This window comes from Durio zibethinus, chromosome 14 (assembly GCF_047325235.1).
Source record: "Durio zibethinus cultivar Kanyao isolate XHJ-2024 chromosome 14, ASM4732523v1, whole genome shotgun sequence".
Lineage (NCBI taxonomy): Eukaryota > Viridiplantae > Streptophyta > Magnoliopsida > Malvales > Malvaceae > Durio > Durio zibethinus.
Genome location: NC_143175.1, coordinates 21,069,540 through 21,083,316, shown reverse-complemented (window position 1 = coordinate 21,083,316; position 13,777 = coordinate 21,069,540). Strand labels below are relative to the sequence as shown.

At 29.9% G+C, this 13,777-nt stretch overlaps 1 protein-coding gene across 1 annotated transcript; it reads left to right on the top strand.

Moving 5' to 3' along the window:
* Positions 1 to 11,297: 11,297 nt before the first annotated feature.
* On the top strand, positions 11,298 to 13,057 carry LOC111295531 (glucan endo-1,3-beta-glucosidase, basic isoform-like). Its single transcript, XM_089743779.1, has 2 exons — positions 11,298 to 11,455; positions 11,878 to 13,057. Exons 1-2 carry the CDS (start codon positions 11,368 to 11,370, stop codon positions 12,828 to 12,830), a joined length of 1,041 nt encoding a protein of 346 aa, XP_089599905.1. The 5' UTR covers positions 11,298 to 11,367; the 3' UTR covers positions 12,831 to 13,057.
* Positions 13,058 to 13,777: the final 720 nt, after the last annotated feature.

Here is a 13,777-nt window from a genome sequence, read left to right as displayed (position 1 = left end):
TCGTCCTGCCTGTTAGATTGAGGGTGGGCAACTGATGTGAACCTGAGGTCAATGTGAAGATATAAGCACCATTCCCTGAACCTCAGATTATCGAATTGTTTGCCATTATCTATTATTATAGATCGAGGTAATCAGAATCTATATACTATATTTTTCCATACAAACTTTTTAACTTGTGTTTTTGTGGTAGCGGTTAAGGTTTCGGCTTCCAACCATTTTGTAAAGTAATTTATTACCACTAAGATGAATATCTTTTAACCTATAATTGAGGTGAATGGCTCGAGGACATCAATATCTCATTGCATGAATGACCACGGGTTGATGATATGAGTAAGCTTAGTTTATCGGAGATGTTGCACATGGATAAATCTTTGATATTTGTCACATTTTCTCACCAGTTTAGTTGCACCCCTCCTAATGGTAGGCCAGTAATAACCTTACCTAAACATTTTATAAGCCAAAGATTGAGGTTTGAGGTGATTTTCTCATATTTCTTCATGGATTTATCTTAGAATGTACTCTACCTTTTTTTCATCAACACATCTCAAGTGAGGTAGGTTAAAGGATCTCCTGTATAATTTTTTTTTATCATTATGTATCGAAAGACCTTTTTCATTAGTGCTTTAGTTTGAGCTCTTTCATCGGGTAACACTCCCATGGTCAGGTATGATTTACTTGGTATTATCCTAGTTTTTTTTTTATGACCTATCTCATAAGCTTGTCATCGATGCTTTTATGCACTAGTTTCTCTACTAAAACTTGGCCTGGGCTTTCTGTTACTATTATTGAAGCCAAATTAAATAAAGAGTTTGTTATTGAATTTTTGACCTTGGTATCTTTTTCACCTTGACTTTTTTGAAGCCAGCTATTAAGGCCAGTGCTTTATTGTGGTATTTTTGAATTCCATCTTTTCAAACTCTAAACTCCCAATTACTTGATCGACCATAAGTTGGGAGTCACTATAAGCGATTATACACTGAACATTTAGCTCAATTGCCAACCTTAGGCCGACTATCAATGCCTCATATTTTGCTTCATTGTTAGATATCCTAAACTTGAATCTCAAGGTGTACGGGTACTGTAACCCTCCTGGACTGATTAGAATGAGATTGACTTCTTTGCCTTGGCTCGTAGCAGATTTGTTGACATAGAGCTTCTAATCATCCTTATATGAAAATTTTTTCTTTTTTTAGGCTATCTTTCTAATTGTACTGAGGTGCACTCTACTATGAAGTATGCCACCACTTGTAATTTTAATGCCAATATATGTAAAAAGTGTAGATCAAATTCGTTAAGCTCTATTACTCATTTGATTAGCCTTTCTGGCATTTCAGGCTTTTATAAAACTTATCTTAGTAGTTGATCAATTAGGATATAGACCGTGTGAGCCTGAAAGTATGGCTTGAGTTTCGTAACTGAGGTGACCAAGGCATAGGTCAATTTCTCTATACTGTTATAGTTAACTTCAAGCCCTATCAATACTTTGCTTACAAAATAAACCAGCCATTATTTTTCCTCTTTTTCTCAAATTAGAATCTAGCTGATAGCTTGATTTATGTTGGTCAAGTACAAGTATAGTGTTTCTCTAGTCTTCAATTTAGATAGGACTAAGAACTCTTTGAGTTCATTAAAAGCTTTTTAGCATTGAGGAGTCCATCTAAAGTCAGAGACATTCATAAGAGTTTTGAAGAATAATAGACATTGTTCTATTGATCTGGACATAAATCGATTGAGTGAGCTATTCTGTCTATTAACCTTTGCACCTCTTTTATTGAAAATGGCATCTTCATTTCTAGGATTGCCTGAACCTTTTTGGGGTTCGTCTTTATCCCCTTTGGTTGATCATGTAACTGAAGAACTTGCTTGATGTAACCCTAAAAGCACATTTACTTGGGTTAAGTCTCATGTCATACTTTTTTAAAGTATTGAAGGTTTCTTTTAGGTCTTCTAGATAAACTCTTGCTCTTGACTATCATGACTATTATGTCATTTACTTATACCTCCATATTGCCATCGATTTGGTTTTTGAACACCTTATTCACCAATCTTTGATATATCACCCCAGTATTCTTCAATTCAAAATGTATGACTTTATAGCAATAAAGGCTTTTCTCAATAATAAAGGTTATTTTATCCTCATCATCTTTCAATATTTTGCTCTGATTGTAACCAGAATAAGCATCCAAAAAGTTGATGAGGCTTTGCTCAGCACTATTATCTACTAATCAATCTATGCAATGGAGGGAGAAGTTGTCTTTCAGACAAGCTTTTTTCAAGTCAGTAAAGTTCATACACATTCTTCATTTTTATTTATGCTTTATAACCATGACCATATTGGTTATCCAATTAGGGTAGTAGACCTTTCTGATAAAGTCAGCTTGTAATAATTTGTCACATTTTCCTTAATAGCTTGTTATCTTTCAAGGGTAAAAGTTTTTTTCTTTTGCTAAATGGTTTGACCTCAGGATTAGTATGTAGTCTGTGGACCATTATTTCGATATCAATTCTGGGCATATTAGATAGTGTCCAAGCAAACATGTCAGTATTATCTTTAATGAGATGAATCAATTGGTCTTTATGCTGGAGCTTGGCTCCAATCTACATGTATTTTTTAGGAATATTGTTCCAGAATGGAATTGTTATGAGGTATTCAGTCGACTTAGGTCAATTTACATTTGAGTTTAGTCTTTGATCGATTATCTCTTTTTATTCTCTTAGGTCGAGATCATTTCTTACAAAAATAGATCCTAATGTGATAATTAGTATATTAAACAACTTGTTAAATGTATTAGTATAAGTGAAGTATATTCTTCATTTAATGTTATATTTTGATTGACGTGTTAGCTTGATTCAAATAACATCAAAATTTTACAACAACTTAGGAGCTCGATTATTTTTATTATTGCTTCAAAAAATTCAAAAAATAGAGTAAAATTAAATTTTTGTAGAGCTTAGGAGCTTAGAGGAACTTAAAAGTACGTTTCTACCAGATTAATCTTACATTTTATGTTTTTGTCAGTGGTTTTTTTCTTTTTGCTAGTTCTCTGTGTTGGTTCATCTTTGTTTTCCACTTTAGTATTGGCTGAGCTGCCTATCTACTTCCTAGTTCTACCTTTCATTTTTATGACATAACATTATTGTGTCATGGACTAGTCTCTTCGAACTTTTTCAACCCTTGTAGGTGTTGAAAATTTTACTTTCAAATAACGAGCTGAACCTATGAGTCGCATAACAAATTGGCTAGGTCAGTTTAATATCATGCTGTAGGCAGATGGGATATCTACTACTATAAACTCCATGATAGAGGTAATCATCTTTGATTCTATCCTTGGGGAGATTAAAAGCTTGATAGTTCTTTTTACAGGCACTTACTTATTTCCAAACCCCACTAATGTTGTGGTGATCAGCTTTAACTGATCTTTACCAATCCCCATTTTCTTGAAACAATAATAGTACATAATGTCGATCAAACTCCCATCGTCAAATAGGATTTTTTTGACCACATAGTTCAATACTAAGGTTGTGATCACTATGGCATCATCATATGGGTGTTGGATCCCTTTTAGATTATCTAAGCTGAATGAGATCGGCTCATCTTTTCAATCTTTTTTTCCTTAATCGAGGTGTATACTACCATTACCATGCCCAAGTTAAACTTTTTTTTTTTGAAATATAGCTATTTTCTACGATCACGTTAATTACCTCGATGATTAGCCTGCTATTATTAACTCGACCCTCTTTCTAATTCAATTCTTTTGCTCGGGCATCCCATATTCCCTTATCTGCTCTTCTCTTTTTACCTAGGGTGGGCGCTTTGTGGTTATTTTATAGTCCTTTATAAATTGGTCTTTTCTTTTCTATCCCATAAATCTTTTTAACTGACTTCGCCTTATCAAAGTTTCAATTTCATTTGTTAGGTTGACATAATCTTCGATATTATGGTCGATGTCCTGATGAAAGGCACATCTTTTTGTATGATCTCGCCTTATGTTTTGTCTCAATGGCTTAGGCCATCTAAGGTCAAAATTTTTTTTGATTTGCATTAAAATCTTCTCATAAGAGGTATTCAATGCAGTGTAGCTTTTTTCTTCACAAGGGCTTCTAAGCTTATGTTATCTCCCTCTTGGGAGAAGATCATATAATTTCTTACTTTTTTTATGACCAAAAAGAGGAAATGAGCCTCTCTCACCTCGATCGTCGAAAAAAGAGGATGAGCCTCTTTCACCTCAATTTGATTTCATTGTAGCTTCAACGTTAATGTATTTTTCTACTATTAACAGGATGTTGGCCAGAGTTTTTAGAGGTTCTAGCAATAATGTCAACTTTAAATGGTGCTCATTATCATTGAGTCTATTAGTCGGTACGGTAACAATGATTATCTATTTTAGCTTTTTAACATGTAGAATTTTTATGTTAAAAAGCTCTACATATCTTTTTAGAGTTTTATTCCGCCTTTGGTGAATTAACATCAGGTTTAAGGTCATTTTCTTAGCTCTTTGGCTACTTTCAAATCTAGACAAAAATGGGTGGCTGAGCTCCTTAAATGTAGTGATTGATCTTGGCTTCAAATTGCTATACCAAGATCGAGCTGTGCTTTTTAACGTAGTGGTCAGACCTTTGCACATCAGAGCCTCATTTGCCTCATGTATCATTATGTTATTTCTATACAGTTTCAAATGATCAAAGGGGGTCAAAAGTACCGTTATATGTCTCCAAAGTTGGCATTTTAAATCCCTTGAGAGGCATGGCTCTGTCAATTTCTTTAATAAAGGGTAAAGTCTTTAGAAACTTGAGCTCATCCTCAAATGCTACTATTTTTGTTTTCAGCTCTTTCTTCATGGCTTGCATCTGAGCTTCAAAATCTCTATTCATTTAAAGTTCATGGTCTGTTTAGACTTATGGTTGTGGTATGTGTAGAATTATAGCTACGGTTGTGATGAGTTGGGTTAGTGTGTTCTTCTTTTCTGAAGGTCAAAGAGGCTCCACCTTTTCGTAGCTCGATTGCAGACAACAACTTCTCGGCCCGGTGTGACTAAATCTAGAACTTTGGAGACTTGTGGTGGGGTTATAATTTTTAGCATTTGCTTGAAAGCTTGTATTTTGTTCTGTTAGGGCTTGAAATTGTTTTATGGTTGGTTTCACCTGTGGTTGAGCTAGGCAAATAGAATGCTAGTTTTAGTAAGTTTCTATTCCAATAGAGGCAACTACCTTTCCTTTCTTTTGGGTTTTTTTTTTTAGTGGTGTTGTTTTATGCTCGGCTAATATGAGATGTGTCCTCTATCTAACATGTAAAATGTTGGTGCCAAGCTCCAACCTGAGGGTATTTTTGTAAATGCAAAAAAAAAAATGATACTTAAAGGCAAAGGCAGGATGTGTTCCCTGTGTTTGCACTATGACGTGCAAGTCAGTAAATATTAGGTTGATAAGAAAGCATTAAGAAGAGAGAAAAATGAATGGGATGAACTTGGCTTCATGGTACTTGAGTCTTCATATTTATAAGTAAGTTGAGAGGGATAAAAATGGTATAATTAGGACAAGGCTGAGCTAAGATGGCACTGAAAATGTCAGACTGACCTAATATGTTAGATTGGCACAAATGACTAAGATACCTTTGATTGTCTACTGAAGGCTTTGAGAAGAGAAATTATCACTTTGCCCCTTTTGACCATTAGATGCCCTTAACACAATTCAATTAAAATTTATAATCCAAAAAATAAAGGAATTCGATTTTAACAAATTATTGTACATAACTAAATCCGCATTTTCAAAATAATACGTAAGCTAATTACAAATTTAACCTAACTAAATTAATCTTGACCCATAATAGAATAATTAATTTGACTTTAGTCATTTCCCAAGTCAAGCAGCCTTATCCTTATTCCTATATATAATATTAAACAATATTAGTTATCGCTTGATCGTCATGACTTTCTTAAGTCATCAATACTTGTTAAAATACCAACCAATAATTTTCCTAATGACATGATTGATCCCAACAAAACTTTCCTGTCTATCCAAAATTCTATCTTCTCTAAATGCACGTAGACTTGATTGTATTTTTTTTTTATTATTATTTATAAATATAAACATGAAAAACTTTTAAATTGAAAAAACATATATTATTCCTTAAATTTTTAATTTTTCATTTAAAATTAATTTCTTTTATTATAATTTTAAATTTTAGTGATGAGATTAATTTTGTAGATAGACAAAGAGTTTTAATGATATTAAATTATTATCATTAGATTATAATTTTTGAATAATGATTCTTTAAGGTTAATTTATCGGATAAAGTTAATTAGAGTTTATAAATAATTAAATCTCATGCCATTATGTATATTGGTAAACTTTGTTTTCAATATTATCTCAGTGAATTAGAGTTCATAAATTTTTAAATCTTAGATTTTACCAGTAACTTTTTTAAAATCAGTTTTGGCTAAAATATATGTTTATTTTTTATGTAACAAGTAATAGTTCTTCAAATCATTTTTTCAAACAATTTACATAATATAAAGTGGTTTTTTTTCAAGGAAGTCATTTTTAAAAAAATTTCAATGAATATTGCAATACATTTTTTTAATTTTTAATCTTGATAGTCATGATTTATTGGTATATGAAGTTAAGAGAAGTACTTGAATTCGTTAAATCAATCTTTGCAACTAATTTGCAGTTTTGTATGTCATTCAATTAAAAAAATAATAAAAAAAGTTTTTCTATTGATATTGTTAGTTGGGAGAACTTACCCTTTAAACATAAAAACTATAAAGTCATCACCAATTTTTTTTACCTATGTGTGATTGGCTACCTAAATGATTCTATCTTTTTTTAAGGTTATCCTAAGTGTAAATTAAAGGTCTTTAAAAAGAATAGGTTATAGTCTACATAATCAGAAATAAAGTTTGGGAGTCGATTACATGCAAGGAAGGTATTAGCACCATTTAATGCCCAAAATTGGTACCACATTAATCATGTTTTATCTTGCTTAAGTCTGAATCAAAGATGATTTTTATCATGCAAATAAATCAATTCCAATCCATTTATTTATTTACAAAACATGGTGATGCAAAAATTCTATCAAATATCAAGCAATCATGCAATCATGTAATAAATATTAAATCATATCATACAAATGTATTATAAATCATATCAAATATCATGCAATAATATCATGCTTAGATCATGCTAAAATATTCATACAAGAATGTGATGCAAATATATTAATTATCATACAATAATAACAATCATGTAAATATGCAAATCAAATATAATCTCACAAATATGTTGTAATATAAAAATATGCAATTAGATATCATTTTAAAATTAATATAATATCATATTATGCAATAAATATAAAATCATGCAATAATAATAATAATCATGCAAATAAATATATTAATAATCATACAATCACACAAATAAATAAATTAATAATCATGCAAAGAGACATGCAATTAAATGTATAATCATGAAATTAACAATAAAAATCACCAAATAAATATATAATAATGCAATTAACAATATAAATCATGCAAATATATATAATCATGCAATTAACAATATAAAACATGCAAATATATATTATCATGCAATTAACAATATAAAACTTGCAATTAAATATATAATCATGCAATTAACAATATAAAAAAAGCTACTAAAGATATAATCAAGCAATTAACAATATAAACATGCAATCACACAAATAAATAAATTGATAATCATGCAAATAAATTGATAATCATGTAATATATTAATAGTCACGCAAATATATTAATAAATCACACAAATATATTAATCATACAAATAAAATATTAAGCAAATAAATTATCATGCAAATATAATATTAGTTATGCAAATTCATGCAAAAATGAATGTCATGTAATAAATATAAAAATAACAGTAATCAATTAAATATTATAAAAGTTATGTAAAATCACAAAAAAAAAAAAAAGAAAGCAAGTATTACCTCAATGGATCACAGGTTTCAATAATTTTTTATCTTTTAAAAACTAATGCTTCATACTGTAAATCTTAGCTTTCCTTCCAAAAACTCCAACTGGATCTTCTTGTAAAATGTTTTTGTTTAATTGCTTCCTCTTTGCTGATTCAAAATTATACCAAAATTTTCTTTTTTTAAAGACTTCTGTTTGATCTTGAAGTCGATTGTTGTGAGGCCCCCCGTTTTGATCTTAGATTCAAGGCCTTGATATAGAGATTGAATTTCTTTCAATTTGGAAGAAATTAATTTAATCGAATCTAAGATTTCTCTCCAAATTTTATTTTTTGTACAATATTGCATTTTTCAATAAATTGAGTTACAAGTATTTTCAAAATTATTCAACCATTAAAGTTGAAATCTGAGATATTATCCAAGAGTTGAATTAAATCTAAGATTTTTCATGCAAAATCCCACATTTTTTTAATTTATTTTTTACTTTTTTTAATTTATTTTATTTTTACCAATTGATTTTGATTCTTTTGACAAAAAAATAAAATTTAAACTAAAAAATATAAATATAAATAAAATTTAGGGCTTAATCTTAGGTCCAAAATTTACTTTTTCGATTAAACCCAATTGCACAATCAAAGTAAAAAATCGACGCCCAATGAATTTCAAAAAATCTCCAGATAAAATAAGATGTCTACAAATATATTCAAGATTAGTTAATTCTTTTTTCATATTTTAATTTATTTTGAAGAAAATTTTGACTTTATAATTAATATTTTGTTTTAATATGAGATTTTTTAATTTTACACAGTTAGTTTTTATAATATTAAAGGATGTAAAATTCTATTGATAAATCATTTATTAATTAAAAAATTATTTATATTTTATAATTATAATGTAAAAATATATTATTAACATATATTTTAAAAAAAATACATATTTATTGTGTGAGCTAGCACATAATCATGCACTTGTATTTTTTTTTTTAATTTTTAATCTACCCTTAAACCCCCTACTCTTATATTGAACATTACACGTATATGCTTTTTTAAACTCATAACCTCTAAATGTTAAGCTCAAAATCATGCTAATAGATTTAAATATCAATCTATCATGTATCAGTAGTTTAAAAAAGCAAGGAATTGACTTAATAAAAAATTATTTCATGCACCACCAATAAAGTTTTTAAACTCTTTAAGATAGATTAGCAAAATGATACATAGAACTTGAAACTTAATTTGATTGATTTATATAATTATTTTTAAGAGTTGGTATCCAATAGATCTAAAGTTCAATTTTTAGCACTTATAATTTTTTTTCTCATTTCTAGTCTATAACTTCTTTTGTATAAAAAAATTGACATATTTTTTAAGATATATTAAAATTAATTAAAAAATTAAGGTAACAAAAAAAATACATTTATCAATTGTTTAACTCCATTTTGTGGAGTTTAAAAATTCTTTAAAAATTTATAGAAAATAAATTCTTGACTTGGTATGCATTGGAGTGAATAATCTTAGGGTCTTATCAATACTAGCTCAGTCGAGTGAGAAGGTTAGGCACCCAAGTTGCATGGCGCTCCTTGATACACATCCTTTGTCTATTCATAGCTCCATAGGCTAATACGAGGTTATATTTACAAGCGGCCAATGAGTTTTTGATTTAAAAGTAAGGAAAATGTTTTAAAATTTTAAGATTTCATAAGATTATATTTACAAGTGGCCAATGAATTTTTGATTTAGTAGAAAGAAAAAGATTTCACAATTTTAAGATTTTAGATCCAAATTACATTGTGTGAATTTATTTCAATGTTATGTTGAATTTTTTTTATTATGTAATACTTGATGAGTAAGATTCCATTTATACTACTGTAATTCTTATATTTTTTGTGTCTTTTAATCAAAATTAAATGCATGACTCATTTGAATGAAAATAATATTTTTAAAGTTAATAATTTTGATTCAAGAGTTCAAAAAAGTGTAAGAGTTATCCTAGCATAAATGGATTCCTTTTCATACTTATCATAATTATAACTTATACTTTTAATTTATAGAAAAAAATTATATTTATAAGTAAAAACATATATTATTATATCATATATTATCAAACAATTTCAATTTGGAGTATTCTACCTATAATTATTTTATTATAGTATTATAATTGTCTAATCATAATAAAAAATTATGTAAGAGTTTACTACTTATAAGTGTGGATTTTATATAAAATTTTAATGGTCCTCGTATAATTTTAAATTATGATTGATTAATTGTAATATAATCATTATAGGTAATATGCTCTCATTTCAACATATATGATGTAATTATTACATCATGTCATGTATCAAATTTTTATAAACAAATAAAAAATATATACAAATTAATAAAAATTTAATCAAATCTACATAAATTGGTTTCATTGATCATGTGCAAGCCCATTGAGATTAGATTTTATGTATAATTTAATTTCGAAAAAGGTTTTAAAAAATTTCATTTCATACAAAGAAATATTTGCTTGAAAAAGTAACCTTTCAAAGCTTTCTACCATTAAAAATAGCAACTAAAGCAATATAGTGGAAAATTATACGGTTCTATTTCTTTTATTTATTTTGGTAAAAAATAAATCTATTTATTTGTTTATTTTGCTCGAATGAAATTGTTGCAAATGGAGGCATATATAGATATAAATTGTATAAACACTGATTTTACTATACTAACAATACATGAACAGTGCAGATCATTATACTAACAGTATATGAATAGTGCATAGAAATTTGTGCCAATAATTATGGTCAAAGAAGTTGGAGAATTCCCATATCCACATCATTGTCATGGAAGTCAAGAACATGTTGGAGTCATTTTATCCAAATATTAGGTTTAATATTTGTCCTTTTTATTTGAAGAGTTAAGATCGTTGGTCTCTTACCTAACTAATAATAACAAAAGAAAAAATGGTGTTATTTTGTGTAAGCTACTTGCTAGCTAAAATTAATTCCATTTGTACAAAGGCTCAAAATGAATTAATGTAATTAGTGTAAGAACAGCAATAAAAAAAACATTTACTCCTTCGTTTTTAATGTGAACCCATAGGCCAGAATTAAATTAGAAGAATAGTTGATTATCGTGCGAAAGGAACTGGCACAAGCCACAGTTGAATTTTCCCGATCCATGAGGCCCAAGACTTTTGAAAGGTACTAAGAGAAGGCCCAGTTGAATGACGAAATCTAGATGGTGTTTGTGGAAGATTTTTTTTTTCTTTTTCCATGACATAATTTTCCATGGAGCAATTAATTCACTTGGAAAATGCAAGGGGTGGGGATCCTTTTCGTGTCTATATAAGGTCCAGTAAGTAGGGGTGCTGGCAATAGAGTTTCGGCCTTCCTTCAATTCTTCTCTTTTCTTTTGTATCTTCTCTCTACGTCTCTCATGGCGAAATCCAATTTAGCTGGCAACTTTGGTATGGCTTCAACATTGCTGCTGTTTGGCCTTCTAATGGCATCCCTCGATACCTCAAGTACTCTCTCTCTCTCTCTCTCTCTCTCTCTAAATAATATTAATGGTCCAATAATCTGGTTTTCTTTGTTATCTAAAAATTCATTTTTAATCATCATTTATATGTATGGATTCCACTATTCATGACTAATCCCTGCATGAATGATGATAATAACAAGTGCACTAAAAAATAATGGACATAAAAATGATGGAAAGGAGCTCAATCCACATATATTAAGGTAGGTTTGGTTCATTAAATGGAATAAAACTTAAAATGTTGAGATAATAGAATGAGGTAGGAATATGAAGGAATAGTTATTTTATAGTTTAGTTTATGGAAAGGAATAGCTATTGTGGACATATTCCTGTGTTTGGTTGCACAAGTGGTATAATTAGTTGATGTAACACATTCTTATTTTTAAGCTCTTGTTACATCTAATGCAGGTGCTCAAATAGGTGTTTGTTACGGAATGCTTGGCAACAACTTACCACCAAAGCCAGAAGTTATAGCTCTCTACAACCAGAGAAACATCAGCAGAATGAGACTCTATGATCCAGACCAAGCTGCTCTCCAAGCTCTCAGAGGCTCCAACATTGAGGTGATGCTAGGGGTTCCAAATACCGATCTTCAGCGTGTCGCTGCCAATCAAGCCAATGCAAACACTTGGGTCCAGAACAATGTTCGAAACTATGGCAACGTTAAATTCCGCTACATTGCTGTTGGAAATGAAGTCAAACCTTCAGATCCGGTGGCACAATTTCTAGTCCCTGCCATGCAAAACATTCGCAATGCAATTGTTGCAGCTGGCCTAGGGAACCAAATCACAGTTTCCACAGCAATCGACACAGGGACGCTGGGAGAATCTTTTCCTCCATCAAAGGGGTCTTTTAGGCCTGAATACAGGCTACTTCTCGTTCCCATCATTCGCTTCCTGGTGGACAACCAAGCCCCATTACTTGTTAACTTGTACCCCTATTTTAGCTACGATGGCAACCCGGCTATCAGCCTGGATTATGCTCTGTTCAGATCTCAAGATCCTGTCGTCTCAGATCCTCCCTTGCAATACCGTAACCTTTTTGATGCCTTCTTGGATGCTGTTTACGCTGCCCTGGAGAAGGCTGGTGGCGCTTCTTTGGAGATTGTTGTGTCGGAGAGTGGATGGCCATCCGCTGGAGGTGGGGCACGGGCGGCAGCCAATATTGATAATGCAAGAACTTATAACCAGAATTTGATCCAGCATGTGAAAGGAGGTACTCCAAAGAAGCCTGGAAAGCCTATAGAAACTTATATTTTTGCCATGTTTGATGAGAATAAAAAACAGGGCGACGAAATTGAAAGACAATGGGGACTGTTTCTTCCAAATAAGCAGCCTAAGTACCCAATCAATTTTAACTAAATAGAGCTGCTGATCAAAATCTGTAAGAGAAGGGCATTTCAGCCATGCTATATTATATTTAGCGAAATAAGAGCATAGTGCTTATCCCTGCTTAAGGGAGAGCAAAATAAGCGTGTACCAGCTGCTAGAAAATATTCAAAATAATAAAACTCACATGATTTACATGTTACATGTGATGAAAAGTTGTGTCTACTCTTTACTTCAAAAAAAAAAAAAATTTACTCTTATTTGTTACAAGTTCTGTCTTTGAAAAGAGATCTATTTAAATCAAAATTAGAAAAAAAAAATTTACGTTGAATCAAGTTTGTACGCATGTGGAACAATACATGCAAAAGCTCCTAACAATTTTCTTTAACTCAAATCACCTCTTATTATATTTATCATAGAAAACTTTGTTAAAATAACAAAAGATCAATCGGATCGAGTCTAAATGAAAAATGTTTTTCTTTAAATATTAAATGGAAAAGAAAGAAAATGTATAATACAACTATGAAATTTTAGATAATAAATTCTTTGGTTTAAGCTTTAAATGAACATCTAATTTAAAATCAATTAATAATAAGTAGAGTGATTATTGTTATATTTTTGTGTCCAAATACTTCCAATTTAATATATGTGAGATTTACCTTAAAAAATTCATGTGGGATTTACTTTATTTTAAGTATAATATTTTCTCTTATGTGTAACATAATGGATTTACCATGTGGCATGAATTTCATGTTTGTAAATATAATAATCTTTATCATGTGACATAAATTTCACATTGTAAGCATAACAAATTTATCATAAAAAAGCTAACAAACAAGAAAATACTTATTTTGATATTATATTAAAATTTAAATGAACATCTAACTTAAAACTAATTAATTGACAATAAATAGGATGAGTACACTTGATTATGTGCTCAAGTTGCTCCAATTTAGCAGATGTGAGTTTTACCTTTTTTT

Coding starts and splice junctions, on each gene's coding strand:
- LOC111295531 (XM_089743779.1), top strand. CDS start 11,368: ATGGCGAAATCCAATTTAGCTGGCAACTTTGGTATGGCTTCAACATTG. Junction 11,456..11,877: donor GGCATCCCTCGATACCTCAA/GTACTCTCTCTC, acceptor CATCTAATGCAG/GTGCTCAAATAGGTGTTTGT.